Source organism: Lithobates pipiens, unplaced genomic scaffold (genome assembly GCF_037356315.1).
Source record: "Lithobates pipiens isolate NorthernLeopardFrog02 unplaced genomic scaffold, aLitPip1_a1.2 Scaffold_1, whole genome shotgun sequence".
Classification (NCBI taxonomy): domain Eukaryota; kingdom Metazoa; phylum Chordata; class Amphibia; order Anura; family Ranidae; genus Lithobates; species Lithobates pipiens.
The window spans coordinates 115,900,211-115,926,583 of NW_027507685.1; the positions used below are offsets into that span (position 1 = coordinate 115,900,211).

The 26,373-nt window shown below is 45.9% G+C and overlaps 1 protein-coding gene across 1 annotated transcript in view; it reads left to right on the forward strand.

Moving 5' to 3' along the window:
* The first annotated feature begins 1,845 nt into the window (after positions 1–1,845).
* Positions 1,846–26,373, forward strand: part of LOC143988294 (ras-related protein Rab-32-like) — a 36,414-nt gene continuing 11,886 nt past the window's right edge. Inside the window, exon 1 of the mRNA XM_077487751.1 lies at positions 1,846–2,210. Coding sequence (XP_077343877.1) covers positions 2,009–2,210 — 202 coding nt within the window. The 5' untranslated portion in view covers positions 1,846–2,008. The remainder of the gene's footprint in view (positions 2,211–26,373) is intronic.

Genomic DNA, 26,373 nt, shown 5'->3' on the forward strand with positions numbered 1-26,373 from the left:
GAAATGGGCCAGCTCTCTTGTGACAGAGGGACTCTCCTGGAACTTTTCCTCACAACTGTAGCGCTCAACAGCTGTAGCCATCTCATCCAGTGACTGAGGCTCGGACTGAGCCACCCATCGGTGGAGCTCCCTGGGTAGTCCATGCAGGAAACTAACGAGTGCGACTCTTTCCACAATCTGAGTGGGTGTCTTTTCCTCAGGTTTCAGCCAATATTGGAACAAGTGCATCAGGTGGTAGAGCTGCACACGGGCAGGCTTAGCCTTGCCAAAGCGCCAGCCATGGACTCGGTTCGCCTTTAAAGCGACAGTCACTCCCAGCCTTGCTAGGATTTCTGCTTTCAGGAGCTTATAATCGTGTGCTTATTCAGGGGCCAAGTCACAGTACGCTTATTGGGGGTCTGCGGTCAGGAAAGGAGCCAGTACATCTGCCCAGTCTTTATCAGGCAGACCCTCCCTTGCTGTAACCCGCTCAAACACAGCTAGGTATGCTTCCACGTTGTCTAAGGCCGTCATCTTGTGCAGGGTCCGCTGCACTGCCTTCCGGGGGGTCACTCTTTACAGCGGGGTCACCTTTCATCATTTCAGCCTGCTGGGTCACCATCTTTTGTAATCCCGCTATCTGTTCACTCAGTAAGCGATTTGTTTCCTGTTGTACAGCGACTGTCATCAGGATCTGCTCCTGCCGAGCCTGGGCCTCCTGATGGCGGGCCTGTGCTTGTGTATTAGCCAGTACCAGCTGCTTAACCACATCCTCCATGGCTTGTTCAGAAGATTTCACTGGCTGTAAAGCTTTAACGCAGGACATGGGATTAGACTGGACCCCTCAAACTGCCCGATGCACGCTCCACCAATTGTAGGGGATCAGAGGGGTGAAGAGCTGGCTCAGAGGCAGTCCAGTAAAATAAAAGTGGCTTTTATTCAGTAAAACAGAAAAAAAAACATAAGACCAGACAGACTTGTCTTATCATAGGGATGTGCACACAGGTACAGTTCATCAGCTCTCTCTCTTTCTCTCTCTCTCATAATAAGCAGGTCTGAAGGGGAAGTACCTGCCTTCTTCGATTAACCCCCTCTTAACCCTGCCCCAGGCTGACCCTCTACAGTTTATACACCACATCTGATGTATACAATACTGGGGGATCCGCCCTCTCTCCATGTCCTGGTGACCACGCTCTCCAGGACAAAACTTTGGGTTGTCACCAGAACAGCAAGGGTGTCCTGCAATGAAACTGTCAATGAACTGTGTGAGATAATGTTACCAGCACACCATGGATCTCCAGAATGGGTCCAAAGCTTTATTCAGCAATCGCATCAGGCTCCTCCAATCAGTCCGATGAAGGGGTCCTGAAATGTTGTAATAATTTGATCACTGAATAAAGCTGAGGACCCATTCTGGAGATCCTCGGTGGGCTGGTGACATACTCTCCCATTGACCTTCTTCAGTTCCAGCTGATGGTCGCTGCACCCCGACCAGTACTTAGAGAGATTTCCATTTATACCCGGCCTGAAGACACAGCAGGAAGTGAGAGGAAATCTCTACAATGTGAGGGAGTTCACAGTTGTCACCGGACCTAGTGTCCCCTCTATTCCTGTTCTGGTGACAACTCTAAAATGTTGGATTTTTCCTTCACCTCTGATGGTCCCCGGGACATATAGAAAGGGTGAATCCCCATCCAAGGAGACAGACAGGAGGTCCACTCCACCCACTATGGAGTGCATCTGGTATAGGAATGTCCATCCAGGGGTGAGGTGACCCGTCCCCGTGTATCTGGGAGGGGGGGGGGGTTGGAATTTGGTTGTCACGTCTATGTGGAATTCTACAAGTACATAAAGCCTCAGCCTATATGTAGAGGGATGAGCGAGGAGCGATCGGAGGATTGGGGCGAGGAGCGATCGGAGGATTGGGGTGAGGAGCGATCGGAGGATTGGAGCGAGGAGCAATCGGAGGATTGGAGCGATTAGAGGATTGGAGCGAGGAGCAATCGGAGGATTGGAGCGAGGAGACGGAATGAGCTCCCCAAAGAGAGAGTACCTGTGTAAGGTGCTGGTGGTGGGAGACCTGGGGGTGGGGAAGACGTCCATCATCCAGCGCTATGTACATAACATCTACTCCCAATGCTACAGAGCCACTATCGGGGTGGACTTCGCTCTGAAGATCGTCCCCTGGGAGGAGGACACCATGGTGAGGCTGCAGCTCTGGGACATCGCCGGTGAGTCCCTTCAATTCCCTTCTATTGCTGAGATTTATTTGTCGGCGTCTTAACCTCTCTGATCACCTGGTGATCTGCCCAGTAACTCCCCTCTTGTATTAGAGAGCCCCCACTTTGCCTAGTAACACCTCTCCTGTATTAGAGTGCCCCCACTCTGCCAAGTAACAACCCTCCTGTATTAGAGCGCCCCCACTCTGCCCAGTAACACCCCTCCTGTATTAGAGCGCCCCCACTCTGCCCAATAACACCCCTCCTGTATTAGAGCGCCCCCACTCTGTCCGGTAACACACCTCCTGTATTAGAGCGCCCCCACTCTGACCAGTAACACTTCTCCTGTATTAGAGCGCCCCCCACTCTGCCCAGTAACACCCCTCCTGAATTAGAGTGCCCCCACTCTGTCCGGTAACACACCTCCTGTATTAGAGCGCCCCCACTCTGACTAGTAACACACCTCCTGTATTAGAGCGCCCCCACTCTGACCTGTAACACAGTTCCTGCATTAGAGCACCCCCCCACTCTGACCTGTAACACACCTCCTGTATTAGAGCGCCCCCTCTCTGCCCAGTAACACACCTCATGTATTAGAGTGCCCCCCCCCACTCTGACCAGTAACACTTCTCCTGTATTAGAGCGCCCCCACTCTGCCCAGTAACACTCCTCCTGTATTAGAACGCCCCCACTCTGCCCAGTAACACACCTCCTGTATTAGAGCGCCCCCACTCTGCCCAGTAAAACTCCTCCTGTATTAGAGCGCCCCCACTCTGCCCAGTAACACACCTCCTGTATTAGAGCGCCCCCACTCTGACCAGTAACACCCCTCCTGTATTAGAGCGCCCCCACTCTGAGCAGTAACACACCTCCTGTATTAGAGCGCCCCCACTCGGACTAGTAACACTCCTCCTGTATTAGAGCGCCCCCACTCTGCTCAATAACACCCCTCCTGTATTAGAGTGCCCCACTCTGACCAATAACACACCTCCTGTATTAGAGCGCCCCCACTCTGATCAGTAACACCCCTCCTGTATTAGAGCGCCCCCACTCTGACCGGTAATACCCAACCTGTATTAGAGCGCCCCCCACTCTGACCATAAACACTCCTCCTGAATTAGAGCACCCCCACTCTGAACAGTAACACTCCTCCTGTATTAGAATGCCCCCACTCTGACCAGTAACACCCCTCCTGTATTAGAGCGCCCCCACTCTGACCAGTAACACTCCTCGTGTATTAGAACACCCCGACTCTGTCCAGTAACATTCCTCCTGTATTAGAGCTCCCCCCACTCTGACCAGTAACACTCCTCCTGTATTAGAACGCCCCCACTCTGACCAGTAACATCCCTCCTGTATTAGAGCGCCCCCACTCTGACCAGTAACATTCCTCGTGTATTAGAACGCCCCCACTCTGTCCAGTTAAACCCCTCCTGAATTAGAGCACCCCCACTCTGACCAGTAACACACCTCCTGTATTAGAGCGCCCCCACTCTGACCTGTAACACAGTTCCTGTATTAGAGCACCCCCCACTCTGACCAGTAACACTTCTGCTGTATTAAAGCGCCCCCCACTCTGACCTGTAACACACCTCCTGTATTAGAGCGCCCCCCCTCTGCCCAGTAACACACCTCATGTATTAGAGCGCCCCCCCACTCTGACCAGTAACACTTCTCCTGTATTAGAGCGCCCCCCCCCACTCTGACCTGTAACACACCTCCTGTATTAGAGCGCCCCCACTCTGACCAATAACACCCCTCCTATATTAGAGCGCCCCCCCACTCTGACCTGTAACACACCTCCTGTATTAGAGCGCCCCACTCTGCCCAGTAACACTTCTCCTGTATTAGAGTGCCCCCACTCTGAGCAGTAACACACCTCCTATATTAGAGCGCCCCCCACTCGGACTAGTAACATTCCTCCTGTATTAGAGCGCCCCCTCTCTGACCAATAACACCCCTCCTGTATTAGAGCGCCTCCACTCTGACCAGTAACACACCTCCTGTATTAGAGCACCCCCACTCTGACCAGTAACACTCCTCGTGTATTAGAACGCCCCCACTCTGTCCAGTAACACTCCTCCTGTATTAGAGCGCCCCCCACTCTGTCCAGTAATGTGCCTCCTTTATTAGAGCACCCCCACTCTGACCAGTAACACTCCTCCTCTATTAGAGCACCCCCACTCTGACCAGTAACACTCCTCCTGAGCGCCCTCACCCTGACCAGTAACTCCCCAATGCACAACTCATAGCACCCCAATATATAACCCATAACTCCTCAATGCACAACTCATAGCACCCCATTACACCCCCATACATAACCCATAACACCCCGTAACTCCTAGCAACCCATAGGACCCCCATACATGACCCATAACTCCCAAATGCACAACTCATAGCACCCCATACATAACCCATAGCACCTCATAACCCATAGCACCCCATACTTAATAGAACCCCATACATAATCCATAGACCCCCATACATAATCCATAGACTCCAACACATAACCCATAGAACCCTCATAAATTATCCATAGCAGCCCCATACATAACCCATAGCACCCCATACATAATCAATAGACCCCCATACATGACCCATAGAACCCCCATACATAATCCATAGAACCCCATACATAAACCATAGACCCCCTATACATAATCCATAGCACCCCCATACATAATCCATAGAACCCCATACATAACTCATAGCACCCCATGCATAATCCATAGACCCCCATACATAACCCATAGAACCCTCATAAATAACCCATAGAACCCCCATACTTAACCCATAGCACCCCATACATAATTAATAGACCCTCATACATGACCCATAGAACCCCCATACATAACCCATAGCACCTCCATACATAACCCATAGCACCCCCATACATAACCCATAGAACCCCATACATAATCCATAGCACCCCCATACAAAACCCATAGCACCCCCATACATAACCCATAGACCCCATACATAATCCATAGCACCCCCATACACAACCCTATAGATCCCCATACATAGCACCCCCATATATAATCCATAGCACCCCATATATAATCCATAGCACCCCATACATAACCCATAGCACCCCATACATAATCCATAGCAATCCTATACATAATCCATAGCACCCCCATACATAATCCATAGCACCCCCATACATAACGCATAGCACCCCCATACATAACCCATAGCACCCCATACATAATCAATAGCACCCCCATACATAACCCATAGCACCCCATACATAATCCATAGCACCCCCATACATAATCCATAGACCCCCATACTTAACCCATTGCACCCCCATACATAATCAATAGACCCCCATACATAACCCATAGCACCCCATACATAATCCATAGCACCCCCATACATAATCCATAGAACACCTATAAATAATCCATAGACCCCCATACATAACCCATAAACCCCCATACATAACCCATAACTCCCCAATGCACAACTTATAGCGCCCCATACATAACCCATAGCACCCCATAACCAATAGCACCCCATAATTAATAGAACCCCATACCTAATCCATAGTCCCCCATACATAATAGATAGACCCCATACATAACCCATAGAACCCTCATAAATAACCCATAGCACCCCCATACATAACCCATAGCACCCCCATACATAACCCATAGCACCCCATACATAATCAATAGACCCCCATACATAATCCAAAGACCCCATACATAACCCATAGACCCCCATACATAAATCATAGCAACCCCATACATAAACCATACAACCCCCATACATAACCCATAGCACCCCCATACATAATCCATAGACCCACATACATAACCCATAGCACCCCCATACATAACCCATAGCACCTCAATACATAATACATAGACCCCCATACATAACCCATAGCACCCCCATACATAATCCATAGCACCCCCATACAAAACCCATAGCACCCCATACATAATCCATAGACCCCCATACATAATTCATAGCACTCCCATACATAACCCATAGTACCCCATATATAATCCATAGCACCCCCATACATAATCCATAGACCCCCATACATAACCCATAGAACCCCCATACATGACCCATAATTCCCCAATGCACAACTCATAGCACCCCATACATAACCCATAGCACCCCCCATACATAATCCATAGCAGCCCCATACATAATCCATAGAACCCCCATACATAACCCATAGACCCCATACATAATCCATAGCACCCCCATACACAACCCCATAGACCCCCATACATAGCACCCCCATATATAATCCATAGCACCCCATACATAATCAATAGACCCCCATACATAACCCATAGTACCCCATACATAATCAATAGACCCTCATACATGACCTATAAAACCCCCATACATAACCCATAGCACCCCCATACATAATCCATAGCACCCCCATACATAATCCATAGACCACAATACATAATCCATAGCACCCCCATACATAATCCATAGCACCCACATACATAACCCATAGACCCCCATACAAAACCCATAGACCCCCATACATAACCCATAGCACCCCATACATAATCCATGGCACCCCCATATATAACCCATAGCACCCCCATACATAACCCATTGCACCCCCATACATAACCCATAGCACACCCATACATAATCCATAGCACCCCCATACATAACCGATAGCATTTCCATACATAACCCATAGCACCCCCATACATAACCCATACCACCCCATACATAATCCATAGCACCCCCATACTTAATGCATAGCACCCCCATACATAATCCATAGCGCCCCCATAAAAAATTCATAGAACCCCAAACTTAACCCATACCACCCCCATACATAACCCATAGCACCCCCATACATACTGCATAGACCCCCATACATAACCCATAGCACCCCCATACATAATCCATAGACCCCCATACATAACCCATAGAACCCCATACATAATCCATAGCACCCCCATACATAACCCATAGTCCCCCATACATAACCCATAGCACCCCCATACATAACCCATAGACCCCATACATAATCCATAGCACCCCCATACACAACCCCATAGACGCCCATACATAGCACCCCATATATAATCCATAGCACCCCATACATAACCCATAGCACCCCCATACATAATCCATAGCACCCCCATACATAACCCATAGTAACCCTATACATAACCCATAGCACCCCCATACATAACCCATAGCACCCCCATACATAACCCATAGCACCCCATACATAATCAATAGCACCCCATACATAATCCAAAGCACCCCCATACATAATCCATAGACCCCCATACTTAACCCATTGCACCCCCATACATAATCCATGGACCCCCATACTTAACCCTTGGCACCCCCATACATAATCCATAGACCCCATACATAACCCATAGAACCCCATACATAACCCATAGCACCCCATACATAATCCATAGCACCCCCATAAATAATCCATAGAACGCCCATAAATAATCCATAGACCCCCATACATAACCCATGAACCCCCATACATAACCCATTCAACCCCCATACATGACCCATAACTCCCCAATGCACAACCCATAGCACCCCATACTTAATAGAACCCCATACATAATCCATAGTCCCCCATACATAATGGATAGACCCCATACATAACCCATAGAACCCTCATAAATAACCCATAGCACCCCCATACATAGCCCATAGCACCCCCATACATAATCCATAGACCCCCATACATAACCCATAAACCCCCATACATAACCTATAGCACCCCGTACATAATCAATAGACCTCCATACATAATCCATAGAACCCCATACATAATCCATAGACAACCATACATAACCCATAGAAACCCATACATAACCCATAGACCCCCATACATAAATCATAGCAACCCCATACATAAACCATACAACCCTCATACATAACCCATAGCACCCCCATACATAATCTCTAGACCCACATACATAACCCATAGCACCCCCATACATAACCCATAGCACCCCAATACATAATACATAGACCCCCATACATAACCCATAGCACCCCCATACATAATCCATAGCACCCCAATACAAAACCCATAGCACCCCATACATAATCCATAGCACTCCCATACATAACCCATAGTACCCCCATATATAATCCATAGCACCACCATAGATAATCCATAGAATGCCCACACATAATCCATAGACCCCCATACATAACTCATAGCACCCCATACATAATCCATAGCACCCCCATACATAATCCATAGACCCCCATACATAACCCATAAAACCCCCATACATGACCCATAATTCCCCAACGCACATCTCATAGCACCCCATACATAACCTCTAGCACCCCATAACTCATAGCACCCCATACTTAATAGAACCCCATAAATAATCCATAGACCCCAATCCATAATGGATAGACCCCCATACATAACACATAGAACCCTCATAAATAACCCATAGCACCTCCATACATAACCCATAGCACCCCTTACATAATCAATAGACCCCCATACATAATCTATAGAACCCTATACATAATCCATAGACCCCCCCCATACATAATCCATAGCACTACCATACATAACCCATCACACCCCATACATAATCCATAGACCCCCCATATATAACCCATAGCACCCCATATATAATCCATAGCACCCCCATACATAACCCATAGCACCCCATACATGATCCATACCTCCCCAATACATAACCCATAGCACCCCCATACATAATCCAACCCAAAGAGCATCCCCACTCTGACCAGTAACTCCCCAATGCACAACTCATAGCACCCCAATACATAACCCATAACTCCTCAATGCACAACTCAAAGCACCCCATAACAGCCCCATACATAACCCATAACAACCTGTAACTCAAAGCAACCCATAGGAACCCCATACATGACCCATAACTCCCCAATGCACAACTCATAGCACCCCATACATAACCCATAGCACCCTATACTGCATAGCACCCCATAACGCATAGCACCCCATACATAATCCATAGACCCCATACATAATCCATAGACCCCCATACATAACCCATAGAACCCTCATAAATAACCCATAGCACCCCCATACATAATCCATAGAACCCCCATACATAGATCATAGCACCCCCATACATAATCCATAGACCCCATACATAACCCATAAACCCCCATACATAACCTATAGCACCCCATACATAATCCATAGACCCCCATTCATAACCCATAGAACCCTCATAAATAACCCATAGCACCCCCATACATAACAAATAGTACTCCATACATAACCCATGGTACCCTATACTGCATAGCACCCCATAACGCATAGCACCCCATACTTAATAGAACCCCATACATAATCCATAGACCCCCATACATAACCCATAGAACCCTCATAAATAACCCATAGCACCCCCATACATAATCCATAGAACCCCCATACATAGCCCATAGCACCCCATACATAATCCATAGACCCCCATTCATAACCCATAGAACCCTCATAAATAACCCATAGCACCCCCATACATAACCCATAGTACCACATACATAATCAATAGACCCCCATACATGACCCATAGAACCCCCATACATAATCCATAGAACCCCATACATAAACCACAGACCCCCTATACATAATCCATAGCACCCCCATACATAATCCATAGAACCCCCATACATAACCCATAGCATCCCCATACATAATCCATAGAACCCCATACATAACTCATAGCACCCCATACATAATCCATAGACCCCCATACATAACCCATAGAACTCTCATAAATAACCCATAGAACAACCATACATAACCCATAGCACCCCATACATAATCAATAGACCCCCATACATGACCCATAGAACCCCCATACATAACTCATAGCACCTCCATACATAACCCATAGCACCCCCATACATAACCCATAGAACCCCATACATAATCCATAGCACCCCCATACATAACCCATAGCACCCCCATACATAACCCATAGACCCCATACATAATCCATAGCACCCCCATACACAACCCCATAGATCCCAATACATAGCACCCCCATATATAATCCATAGCACCCATATATAATCCATAGCACCCCATACATAACCCATAGCACCCCATACATAATCCATAGCAACCCCATACATAATCCATAGCACCCCCCATACATAATTCATAGCACCCCCATACATAACCCATAGCACCCCCATACATAACCCATAGCACCCCATACATAATCAATAGCACCCCCATACATAATCCATAGCACCCCCATACATAACCCATATACCCCCATACAAAACCCATAGCACCCCCATACATAATCCATAGCACTCCCATATATAACTCATAGCACCCCCATACATAACCCATAGCACCCCCATACATAATCCATAGCACCCCCATATATAACCCATAGCACCCCCATACATAACCCATAGCAGCCCAATACATAACCCATAGCACACCCATACATAATCCATAGCACCCCCATTCATAACCCATAGCATCCCCATACATAACCCATAGCACCCCTATACATAACCCATACCACCCCATACATAATCCATAGCACCCCCATACATAATGCATAGCACCCCCATACATAATCCATAGCGCCCCAAAAAAAATCCATAGAACCCCATACTCAACCCATACCACCCCCATACATAATCCACAGACCCCCATACATAACCCATAGCACCCCCATACATACTCCATAGATCCCCATACATAACCCATGGCACCCCAATACATAATCCATAGACCCCCATACAAAACCCATAGAACCCCATACATAATCCATAGTACTCCCATACATAATCCACAGCACCCCCACACATAACCCATAGACCCCCATACATAACCCATAGACCCCCATATATAACCCATAGCACCCCCATACATAATCCATAGCACCCCCATACACAACCCCATATACCCCCATACATAGCACCCCCATACATAATCCACAGACCCCCATTCATAACCCATAGACCCTCATACATAACCCATATCACCCCATACATAATCCATAGCACCCCCATACATAACCCATAGCACTCCCATACATAATCCATAGACCCCATACATAATCCGTAGCACCCCCATCCATAATCCATAGACCCCATATATAATCCACAGCTCCCCCATACATAAACCATAGACCCCCATACATAATCCATAGCACTCCCATACATAACCCATAGACCCTCATAAATAACCCATATCGCCCCATACATAATCCATAGCACCCCCATACATAACCCATAGCACCCCCATACATAACCCATAGACCCCCATACATATCCCATAGCACCCCCATACATAATCCATAGAACCTCCATACATAATCTATAGCAACCTCATACATAATCCATAGCACCCCCATACAAAATCCATAGGCGCCCATACATAATCCATACCACCCCCATACATAACCCATAGACCCCCATACATAACCCATAGACCCCCATACATAACCCATAGCACCCCCATACATAACCCATAGACCCCCATCCATAACCCATTGCACCCCCATACATAACCCATACCACCCCATACATAATCCATACCACCCCATACATAATCCATAGCACCCCCATACATAATGCATAGCACCCCCATACATAATCCACAGCTCCCCCATACATAACCCATAGACCCTCATAAATAACCCATATCGCCCCATACATAATCCATAGCACCCCCATACATAACCCATAGCACCCCCATACATAACCCATAGACCCCCATACATATCCCATAGCACCCCCATACATAATCCATAGAACCTCCATACATAATCTATAGCAACCTCATACATAATCCATAGCACCCCCATACAAAATCCATAGACGCCCATACATAATCCATACCACCCCCATACATAACCCATAGACCCCCATACATAACCCATAGACCCCCATACATAACCCATAGCACCCCCATACATAACCCATAGACCCCCATACATAACCCATAGACCCCCATCCATAACCCATTGCACCCCCATACATAACCCATACCACCCCATACATAATCCATACCACCCCATACATAATCCATAGCACCCCCATACATAATGCATAGCACCCCCATACATAATCCATAGCGCCCCATAAAAAATCCATAGAACCCCATACTTAACCCATACCACCCCCACACATAATCCACAGACCCCCATACATAACCCATAGCACCCCCATACATACTCCATAGATCCCCATACATAACCCATAGCACCCCAATACATAATCCATAGACCCCCCATACATAACCCATAGAACCCCATACATAATCCATAGCACTCCCATACATAATCCACAGCACCCCCCATACATAACCCATAGACCCCCATACATAACCCATAGACCCCCATATATAACCCATAGCACCCCCATACATAATCCATAGCACCCCCATACACAACCCCATAGCACCCCCATATATAATCCATAGCACCCCATACATAACCCATAGCACCCCCATACATAATCCATAGCACCCCCATACATAACCCATAGCAACCCCATACATGATCCATAGCACCCCCATACATAACCGATTGCACCCCCATACATAACCCATAGCACCCCATACATAACCCATAGCACCCCATACATAATCCATAGCACCCCAATACATAATCCATAGACCCCCATACTTAACCCATTGCACCCCCATACATAATCCATAGACCCCCATACTTAACCCACAGCACCCCATACTTAATCCATAGAACCCTATACATAACCTATAGCACCACATACATAATCCATAGCACCCCATACATAATCCATAGAACGCCCATAAATAATCCACAGACCCCCATACATAGCCCATAAACCCCATACATAACCCATAGAACCCCCATACATGACCCATAACTCCCCATTGCACAACTCATAGCACCCCATACATAACCCATAGCACCCCATAACCCATAGCACCCCATACTTAATAGAACCCCATCCCCATACATAATCCATAGTCCCCCATACATAATGGATAGACCCCATACATAACCCATAGAACCCCCATACATAATCAATAGACCCCCATACATAATCCATAGAACCCCAAACATAATCCATAGACCCCCATACATAACCCATAGACCCCCATACGTAAATCATAGCAACCCCATACATAAACCATACAACCCCCATACATAACCCATCGCACCCCAATACATAGACCCCCATACATAACCCATAGCACCCCCATACATAATCCATAGCACCCCCATACAAAACCCATAGCACCTCATACATAATCCATAGCACTCACATAAATAAACCATAGTACCCCATATATTATCCATAGCACCCCCATACATAATCCATAGAATGCCCATACATAATCCATAGACCCCCATACATAACTCATAGCACCCCATACATTATCCATAGCACCCCCATACATAATCCATAGACCCCCATACATAACCCATAGAACCCCAATGCACAACTCATAGCACCCCATACATAACCCATACCACCCCATACTTAATAGAACCCCATAAAAAATCAATAGACCCCAATACATAATGGATAGACCCCCATACATAACCCATAGAACCCTCATAAATGACCCATAGCACCCCCATACATAATCAATAGACCCCCATACATAAACCATAGACCCCATATACATAATCCATAGCACTCCCATACATAACCCATAGCACCCCATACATAATCCATAGACCCCCATATATAACCCATAGCACCCCATATATAATCCACAGCACCCCCATACATAACCCATAGCACCCCCATACATAATACATAGACCCCCATACATAATCCATAGCACCCCATACATAATCCATACCTCCCAAATACATAACCCATAGCACCCCCATACATAATCCATAGACCCCCATATATAACCCATAGCACCCCATACATAACCCATAGCACCCCCATACATAATACATAGACCCCCATACATAACCCATAGCACCCCATACATAATCCATAGCACCCCATACATAATTCATACCTCCCCAATACATAACCCATAGCACCCCCATACATAATCCATAGACCCCCATATATAACCCATAGCACCCCATATATAATATACATAACCCATAACTCCTCAATGCACAACTCATAGCACCTCATAACACCCCCATACATAACCCATAGCACCCCCCTACATAATCCATAGCACCCCCATACATAATCCATAGACCCCCATACTTAACCCATAGCTCCCCCATACATATTCCAACCCAAAGAGCACCCTCACTCTGACCAGTAACTCCCCAATGCACAACTCATAGCACCCCAATACATAACCCATAACTCCTCAATGAACAACTCATAGCACCCCATACATAACCCGTAGCAACCTATACTGCATAGCACCCCATAACGCATAGCACCCCATACTTAATAGAACCCCATACATAATCCATATACCTCATACATAATCCATAGACCCCCATACACAACCCATAGAACCCTCATAAATAACCCAAAGAACCACCATACATAATCCATAGAACCCCCATACATAGCCCATTGCACCCCATACATAATCCATAGACCCCCATACATAACCCATAGACCCCCATACATAACCCATAGCACCCCATACATAATCCATAGACCCCCATTCATAACCCATAGAACCCTAATAAATAACCCATAGCACCCCCATACATAACCCATAGTACCCCATACATAATAAATAGCCCCCCATACATGACCTATAAAACCCCATACATAACGCATAGCACCCCCATACATAATCCATAGACCCCAATACATAATCCATAGCAGCCCCATACATTACCCATAGACCCCCCCCATACATAACCCATAGCACCCCCATACATAATCCATAGCACCCCCATATATAACCCATAGCTCCCCCATTCCAAACCCATAGCACCCCCATACATAACCCATAGCACACCCATACATAATCCATAGCACCCCCAAACATAACCCATAGCATCCCCATATATAACCCATAGCACCCCCATACATAACCAATACTACCCCATACATAATCCATTGCACCCCCATACATAATGCATAGAACCCCCATACATAATCTATAGTGCCCCCATAAAAAATCCATAGAACCCCATACTTAATCCATACCACCCCCATACATAATCCATAGACCCCCATACATAACCCATAGCACCCCCATATATACTCCATAGACCCCCATACATAACCCATAGCACCCCCATACATAATCCATAGATCCCCATCCAAAATCCATAGACCCCCAAACATGATCCATAGCACCCCCATACATAACCCATAAACCCCCATACATAACCCATAGATCCCAATACATAAACCATAGCACTCCCATACATAATCCATCGAACCCCCATACATAATCTATAGCCCCCACATACATAATCTATAGCACCCCACACATAACCCATAGACCCCCCATACATAACCCATAGCACCGCCACACATAACCCATAACACCCCAGACATAATCCATAGCACCCCCATACATAACCCATAAACCCCCATACATAATGCATAGCACCCCCATATATAATCCATAGCACCCCCATACAAAGCCCATAGCACCCTCATACATTACCCATAGCACCCCATACATAATCCATAGCACCCCCATACATACTACATAGACCCCCATACATAACCCATACCACCCTATACATAATCCATAGCACCCCAATACATAATGAATAGCACCCCCATACATAATCCATAGCGCCCCCATACAAAATCCATATAACCCCATACTTAACCCATACCACCCCCATACATAATACATAGACCCCCATACATAACCCATACCACCCCCATACATACTCTATAGACCCCAATACATAACCCATACCACCCCCATACATAATCCATAGACCTCCATCCATAATCTATAGCACCCACAAACATAATCTATAGCACCTCACACATAACCCATAGATCCCAATACATAACCCATAGCACCCCCATACATAATCCATAGATCCCCCATACATAATCTATAGCACCCCCATACATAACCCGTAGACCCCCATACATAACGCATAGACCGCCATACATAACCCATAGCATCGCCATACACAACCCATAGCACCCCATACGTAATCCATAGAACCCTATACATAACCCATAGCACCCCAATACATAATCCAAAGACCCCCATACATAACCCATGGCACCCCCATACATAATCCATAGACCCTATACATAACCCATAGAACCCCCATACATAACCCATAGCACCCCCATATATAACCCATTGACCCCCATACATAGCCCATAGCACCCCCATACATAAACCATAAACCCCCATACATAACCCATAGCACCCCCATACATAACCCATAGATCCCAAAACATAACCCATAGCACCCCCATACATAATCCATAAAACCGCCATACTTAACCCATAGCACCCCTATACATAATCCATAGACCCCCATACATAACCCATTGCACCCCCATTCATAACCCATAGCACCCCCATACATAATCCATAGAACCTCCATACATAATCTATAGCACCCCAATACAAAACCCATAGCATCCTCATACATAACCCATAGCAACCCTATACATAATCCATAGCACCCCTATACACAATCCATAGACTCCCATACATAATCCATAGCACCCCCATACATAACCCATAGACCCCCATACATAACCCATAGCACCCCATACGTAATCCATAGCACCCCCATATATAACCCATAGACCCCCATCCATAACCCATTGCACCCCCATACATAATCCATAGACCCCATACATAACCCATAGCACCCCCATACATAATCCATAGCACCCCCATACATAATCCATAGACCCCATACATAATCCATAGCACCCTCATCCATAATCCATAGACCCCCATATATAATCCATAGCACCCCCATACATAACCCATATACCCCCATCCATAACCCATAAACCCCCATACATAACCCATAGCACTCCCATACATAACCCGTAAACCCTCATAAATAACCCATAGACCCTCATACATAACCCATATCACCCCATACATAACCCATAGCACCCCCATACATAATCCATAGACCCCATACATAATCCGTAGCACCCCCATCCATAATCCATAGACCCCATATATAATCCATAGCTCCCCCATACATAAACCATAGACCCCAATACATAATCCATAGCACTCCCATACATAACCCATAGACCCTCATAAATAACCCATATCACCCCATACATAATCCATAGCACCCCCATACATAACCCATAGCACCCCATACATAACCCATAGACCCCCATACATAACCCATAGCACCCAAATACATAATCCATAGAACCTCCATACATAATCTATAGCAACCTCATACATAATCCATAGCACCCCCATACAAAATCCATAGACGCCCATACATAACCCATAGCACCCCCATACATAATCCATAGCACCCCCATACATAACCCACAGACCCCCATCCATAACCCATTGCACCCCCATACATAATCCATAGCACTCCCATACATAACCCATAGACCCTCATATATAACCCATATCACCCCCATACATAATCCATAGAACCCCCATACATAATCTATAGCACCCCCATACATAACCCATAGACCCCCATATGTAACCCATAGACCCCCACACAAAACCCATAGACCGCCATACATAACTCATAGCACCCCCATGAATAACCCATAGCATCGCCATACATAACCCATAGCACCCCATACATAATCCATAGACCTCCATACATAACCCATAGCACCCCCATACATAATCCAAAGACCCCCATACATAACCCCTAGCACCCCCATACATAATCCATAGAACCCCCATACTTAACCCATAGCACCCCTATACATAATCCATAGACCCCCATACATAACCCATAGCACCTCCATACATACTCTAAAGACCTATACATAATCCATAGCACCCCATACATAACCTATAGAACCCCCACACATTATCCATAGCACCCCCATACATAACCCATAGAACCCCATACATAACCCATAGCACCCCATACATAATCCATAGCACCCCCATACATAATCCATATACCCCCATACATAATGGATAGACCCCCATACATAACCCATAGACCCCCCATACATAATCAATAGCACCCCCATACATAATCCATTGAACCCTTTCACATAACCCATAGCACCCCATACATAATCCATAGACCCCATATATAACCCATAGCACCCCATATATAATCCATAGCACCCCCATTCATAACCCATAGCACCCCAATACATAGTACATAGACCCCCATACATAATCCATAGCACCCCCATACAAAACCCATAGCACCCCATACATAATCCATAGACCCCCATACATAACACATAGCACCCCCATACATAGTCCATACCTCCCATACATAATCCATACCTCCCCAATACATAACCCATAGCACCCCCATACATAATCCATAGCACCCCATACATAATCCATAGACCACCATACTTAACCCATAGCACCCCCATACATAATCCAACCCAAAGAGCACCCCCACTCTGACCAGTAACACTCCTCCTGAGCACCCCCACGCTGACCAGTAACTCCCCAATGCAAAACTCATAGCACCCCAATACATAACCCATAACTCCTCAATACACAACTCATAGCACTCCATAACACCTCCATACATAACACATAACACCCGTAACTCATAAAAACCCCATACATGACCCATGACTCCCCAATGCACAACTCATAGCACCCCATACATAACCCATAGCACCCCATACATAATCCATAGACCCCCATACATAACGCATAGATCCCTCATAAATAACCCATAGCCCCCCCCATACTTAATCCATAGAATCCCCATACATAGCCCATAGCACCCCCATACATAATCCATAGACCCCCATACATAACCCATAGCACCCCATACATAATCCATAGACCCCATTCATAACCCATAGAACCCTCATAAATAACCCATAGCACCCCCATACATAACCCATAGTACCCCATACATAATCAATAGACCCCCATACATGACCTATAAAACCCCCATACATAATCCATAGACCCCCATGCATATCCCTTTGCACCCCCATACATAACCCATAGACCCTCATACATAACCAATAGCACCCCCATACATAGCAAATAGCACCCCCATACATAACCCATAGCACCCCCATACATAACCCATAGCACCCCCATACATAACCCATAGCATCCCCCATACAAAACCCATAGCACCCCACACATAATCCATAGAACCCCCATACATAATCGAAAGCACCCCATACATAACCCATACCACCCCATACATAATCCATAGAACCCCCATACATAATCTATAGCACCCCCATACATAACCCATAGACCTCATACAAAACCCATAGCACCCCCATACATAACCCATAGCATCGCCATACATAACCCATAGCATCCCATACATAATCCAGAGACCTCCATACATAACCCATAGCATCCCCATACATAATCCATAGACCCCCATACATAACCCATAGCACCCCCATATATAACCCATAGACCCCCATACATAACCCATAGCACCCCCATACATAACCCATAGTCCCCCATACATAACCCATAGCACCCCCATACATAATCCATAGACCCCATACATAACCCATAGACCCCATACGTAATCCATAGACTCCCATACATAATCCATAGCACCCCCATACATAACCCATAGACCCCATGCATAACCCATAGCACCCCCATACATAATCAATAGCACCCCCATACATAACCCATAGACCCCCATACATAACCCATAGCACCCCCATACATAATCCATAGCACCCCCATACATAACCTATAGACCCTCATACATAACCCATTGCACCCCCATACATAATCCATAGCACCCCCATACATAACCCATAGACCCCCACACATAACCCATAAACCCCCATACATGACCCATACCACCCCCATACATAATCCATAGAACCCCCATACATAATCTATAGCACCCCATACATAATGCATAGACCACTATACATAACCCATAGCACCCCAATACATAACCCATAAGACCCCAATACATAATCCATAGCACCCCATTCATAATCCGTAGACCCCCATACATAACCCATAGCACCCCCCATACATAATCCAAAGACCCCCATACATAACCCATAGCACCCCTATACATAATCCATAGACCCCCATACATAACCTTTAGAACCCCCATGCATAACCCATAGCACCCCCATATATAACTCATAGACCCCCATACATTGCCCATAGCACCCCATACATAGCCCATAGCACCCCCATACATAACCCATACCAACCCCATACATAATCCATAGAATCCCCATACTTAACCCATAGCACCCCTATACATAATTCATAGACCCCCATACATAACCCATAGCAGCCCCCATACATAATCCAAAGACCCCCATACATAACCCATAGCACCCCTATACATAATCCATAGACCCCCATACATAACCTTTAGAACCCCCATGCATAACCCATAGCACCCCCATATATAACTCATAGACCCCCATACATTGCCCATAGCACCCCCATACATAGCCCATAGCACCCCCATACATAACCCATACCAACCCCATACATAATCCATACCAACCCCATACATAATCCATAGAATCCCCATACTTAACCCATAGCACCCCTATACATAATTCATAGACCCCCATACATAACCCATAGCACCTCCATACATACTCCAAAGACCCCCATACATAACACATAGCACCCTCATACATTATCCATAGCACCCCCATACATATCCCATAGAACCCCATACATAACCCATAGCACCCCATACATAATCCATAGCACCCCCATACATAATCCATATACCCCCATACATAATGGATAGACCCCCATACATAACCCATAGACCCCCCATACATAATCCATAGCACCCCCATACATAATCCATAGAACCCTTATACATAACCCATAGCACCCCATACATAATCCATAGACCCCCATATATAACCCATAGCACCCCATATATTATCCATATCACCCCCATACATAACCCATAGCACCCCATGCATAATCCATATACCCCCATACATACTGGATAGACCCCCATACATAACCCATAGACCCCCCATACATAATACATAGCACCCCATACATAATCCATAGAACCCTTATACATAACCCATAGCACCCCATGCATAATCCATAGACCCCATATATAACCCATAGCATACCATATATAATCCATAGCAACCCAATAAATAACCCATAGCACCCCCATACATAATCCATAGCACCCCCATACAAAACCCATAGCACCCCATACATAATCCATAGACCCCCATACATAACACATAGCACCCCCATACATAATCCATACCACCCATACATAATTTATACCTCCCCAATACATAACCCATAGCACCCCCATACATAATCTATAGCACCCCCATACATAACCCATAGACCCCTATACATAACCCATAGCACCCCCATACATAATCCATATAACCCCCATACATAATCAAAAGCACCCCCATGCATTACCCATAGACCCCCATACACAACCCATAGCACCCCCATACATAACCCATAGCATCGCCATACATAACCCATAGCACCCCATATATAATCCATAGACCCCCATACATAACCCATAGCACCCCCATACATAATCCATAGACCCCCATGCATATCCCTTTGCACCCCCATACATAACCCATAGACCCTCATACATAATCCATAGCACCTCCATACATAACCCATAGACCCCCATACACAACCCATAGCACCCCCATACATAACCCATAGCATCGCCATACATAACCCATAGCACCCCATATATAATCCATAGACCCCCATACATAATCCATAGCACCTCCATACATAACCCATAGACCCTCATACATAACCCATTGAACCCCCATACATAATCCATAGCACCCCCATACATAACCCATAGACCCTCATACATAACCCATATCACCCCATACATAATCCATAGCACCCCCATAAATAACCCATAGCACCCCCATACATAATCCATAGACCCCCATACATAACCCATAGCACCACCATCCATAATTCATAGACCCCATACATAATTCATAGCACCCCCATACATAACCCATAGACCCCCATACATAACCCATCGCACCCCATACATAACCTATAGATCCCCATACATAACCCATTGCACCGCCATACATAATCCAAAGCACCTTCATACATAACACATAGACCCTCATACATAACCCATTGCACCCCCATACATAACCCATAGCACCCTCATACATAACCCATAGACCCTCAAACATAACCCATAGCACCCCCATGCATAATCCATAGTACCCCCATACATAATCCATAGACCCCCATACATAATCCATAGCACTCACATACATAACCCATAGACCCTCATACATAACCCATATCACCCCATACATAATCCATAGCACCCCCATACATAACCAATAGCACCCCCATACATAATCCATACCACCTCCATACATGATCCATAGCACCCCCATACATAACCCATAGACCCTCATACATAACCCATAGCACCCCATACATAATCCATAGCACCCCCATACAAAATCCATAGGCGCCCATACATAATCCATACCACCCCCATACATAACCCATAGACCCCCATACATAACCCATAGACCCCCATACATAACCCATAGCACCCCCATACATAACCCATAGACCCCCATCCATAACCCATTGCACCCCCATACATAACCCATACCACCCCATACATAATCCATACCACCCCATACATAATCCATAGCACCCCCATACATAATGCATAGCACCCCCATACATAATCCACAGCTCCCCCATACATAAACCATAGACCCCCATACATAATCCATAGCACTCCCATACATAACCCATAGACCCTCATAAATAACCCATATCGCCCCATACATAATCCATAGCACCCCCATACATAACCCATAGCACCCCCATACATAACCCATAGACCCCCATACATATCCCATAGCACCCCCATACATAATCCATAGAACCTCCATACATAATCTATAGCAACCTCATACATAATCCATAGCACCCCCATACAAAATCCATAGACGCCCATACATAATCCATACCACCCCCATACATAACCCATAGACCCCCATACATAACCCATAGACCCCCATACATAACCCATAGCACCCCCATACATAACCCATAGACCCCCATACATAACCCATAGACCCCCATCCATAACCCATTGCACCCCCATACATAACCCATACCACCCCATACATAATCCATACCACCCCATACATAATCCATAGCACCCCCATACATAATGCATAGCACCCCCATACATAATCCATAGCGCCCCATAAAAAATCCATAGAACCCCATACTTAACCCATACCACCCCCACACATAATCCACAGACCCCCATACATAACCCATAGCACCCCCATACATACTCCATAGATCCCCATACATAACCCATAGCACCCCAATACATAATCCATAGACCCCCCATACATAACCCATAGAACCCCATACATAATCCATAGCACTCCCATACATAATCCACAGCACCCCCCATACATAACCCATAGACCCCCATACATAACCCATAGACCCCCATATATAACCCATAGCACCCCCATACATAATCCATAGCACCCCCATACACAACCCCATAGCACCCCCATATATAATCCATAGCACCCCATACATAACCCATAGCACCCCCATACATAATCCATAGCACCCCCATACATAACCCATAGCAACCCCATACATGATCCATAGCACCCCCATACATAACCGATTGCACCCCCATACATAACCCATAGCACCCCATACATAACCCATAGCACCCCATACATAATCCATAGCACCCCAATACATAATCCATAGACCCCCATACTTAACCCATTGCACCCCCATACATAATCCATAGACCCCCATACTTAACCCACAGCACCCCATACTTAATCCATAGAACCCTATACATAACCTATAGCACCACATACATAATCCATAGCACCCCATACATAATCCATAGAACGCCCATAAATAATCCACAGACCCCCATACATAGCCCATAAACCCCATACATAACCCATAGAACCCCCATACATGACCCATAACTCCCCATTGCACAACTCATAGCACCCCATACATAACCCATAGCACCCCATAACCCATAGCACCCCATACTTAATAGAACCCCATCCCCATACATAATCCATAGTCCCCCATACATAATGGATAGACCCCATACATAACCCATAGAACCCCCATACATAATCAATAGACCCCCATACATAATCCATAGAACCCCAAACATAATCCATAGACCCCCATACATAACCCATAGACCCCCATACGTAAATCATAGCAACCCCATACATAAACCATACAACCCCCATACATAACCCATCGCACCCCAATACATAGACCCCCATACATAACCCATAGCACCCCCATACATAATCCATAGCACCCCCATACAAAACCCATAGCACCTCATACATAATCCATAGCACTCACATAAATAAACCATAGTACCCCATATATTATCCATAGCACCCCCATACATAATCCATAGAATGCCCATACATAATCCATAGACCCCCATACATAACTCATAGCACCCCATACATTATCCATAGCACCCCCATACATAATCCATAGACCCCCATACATAACCCATAGAACCCCAATGCACAACTCATAGCACCCCATACATAACCCATACCACCCCATACTTAATAGAACCCCATAAAAAATCAATAGACCCCAATACATAATGGATAGACCCCCATACATAACCCATAGAACCCTCATAAATGACCCATAGCACCCCCATACATAATCAATAGACCCCCATACATAAACCATAGACCCCATATACATAATCCATAGCACTCCCATACATAACCCATAGCACCCCATACATAATCCATAGACCCCCATATATAACCCATAGCACCCCATATATAATCCACAGCACCCCCATACATAACCCATAGCACCCCCATACATAATACATAGACCCCCATACATAATCCATAGCACCCCATACATAATCCATACCTCCCAAATACATAACCCATAGCACCCCCATACATAATCCATAGACCCCCATATATAACCCATAGCACCCCATACATAACCCATAGCACCCCCATACATAATACATAGACCCCCATACATAACCCATAGCACCCCATACATAATCCATAGCACCCCATACATAATTCATACCTCCCCAATACATAACCCATAGCACCCCCATACATAATCCATAGACCCCCATATATAACCCATAGCACCCCATATATAATATACATAACCCATAACTCCTCAATGCACAACTCATAGCACCTCATAACACCCCCATACATAACCCATAGCACCCCCCTACATAATCCATAGCACCCCCATACATAATCCATAGACCCCCATACTTAACCCATAGCTCCCCCATACATATTCCAACCCAAAGAGCACCCTCACTCTGACCAGTAACTCCCCAATGCACAACTCATAGCACCCCAATACATAACCCATAACTCCTCAATGAACAACTCATAGCACCCCATACATAACCCGTAGCAACCTATACTGCATAGCACCCCATAACGCATAGCACCCCATACTTAATAGAACCCCATACATAATCCATATACCTCATACATAATCCATAGACCCCCATACACAACCCATAGAACCCTCATAAATAACCCAAAGAACCACCATACATAATCCATAGAACCCCCATACATAGCCCATTGCACCCCATACATAATCCATAGACCCCCATACATAACCCATAGACCCCCATACATAACCCATAGCACCCCATACATAATCCATAGACCCCCATTCATAACCCATAGAACCCTAATAAATAACCCATAGCACCCCCATACATAACCCATAGTACCCCATACATAATAAATAGCCCCCCATACATGACCTATAAAACCCCATACATAACGCATAGCACCCCCATACATAATCCATAGACCCCAATACATAATCCATAGCAGCCCCATACATTACCCATAGACCCCCCCCATACATAACCCATAGCACCCCCATACATAATCCATAGCACCCCCATATATAACCCATAGCTCCCCCATTCCAAACCCATAGCACCCCCATACATAACCCATAGCACACCCATACATAATCCATAGCACCCCCAAACATAACCCATAGCATCCC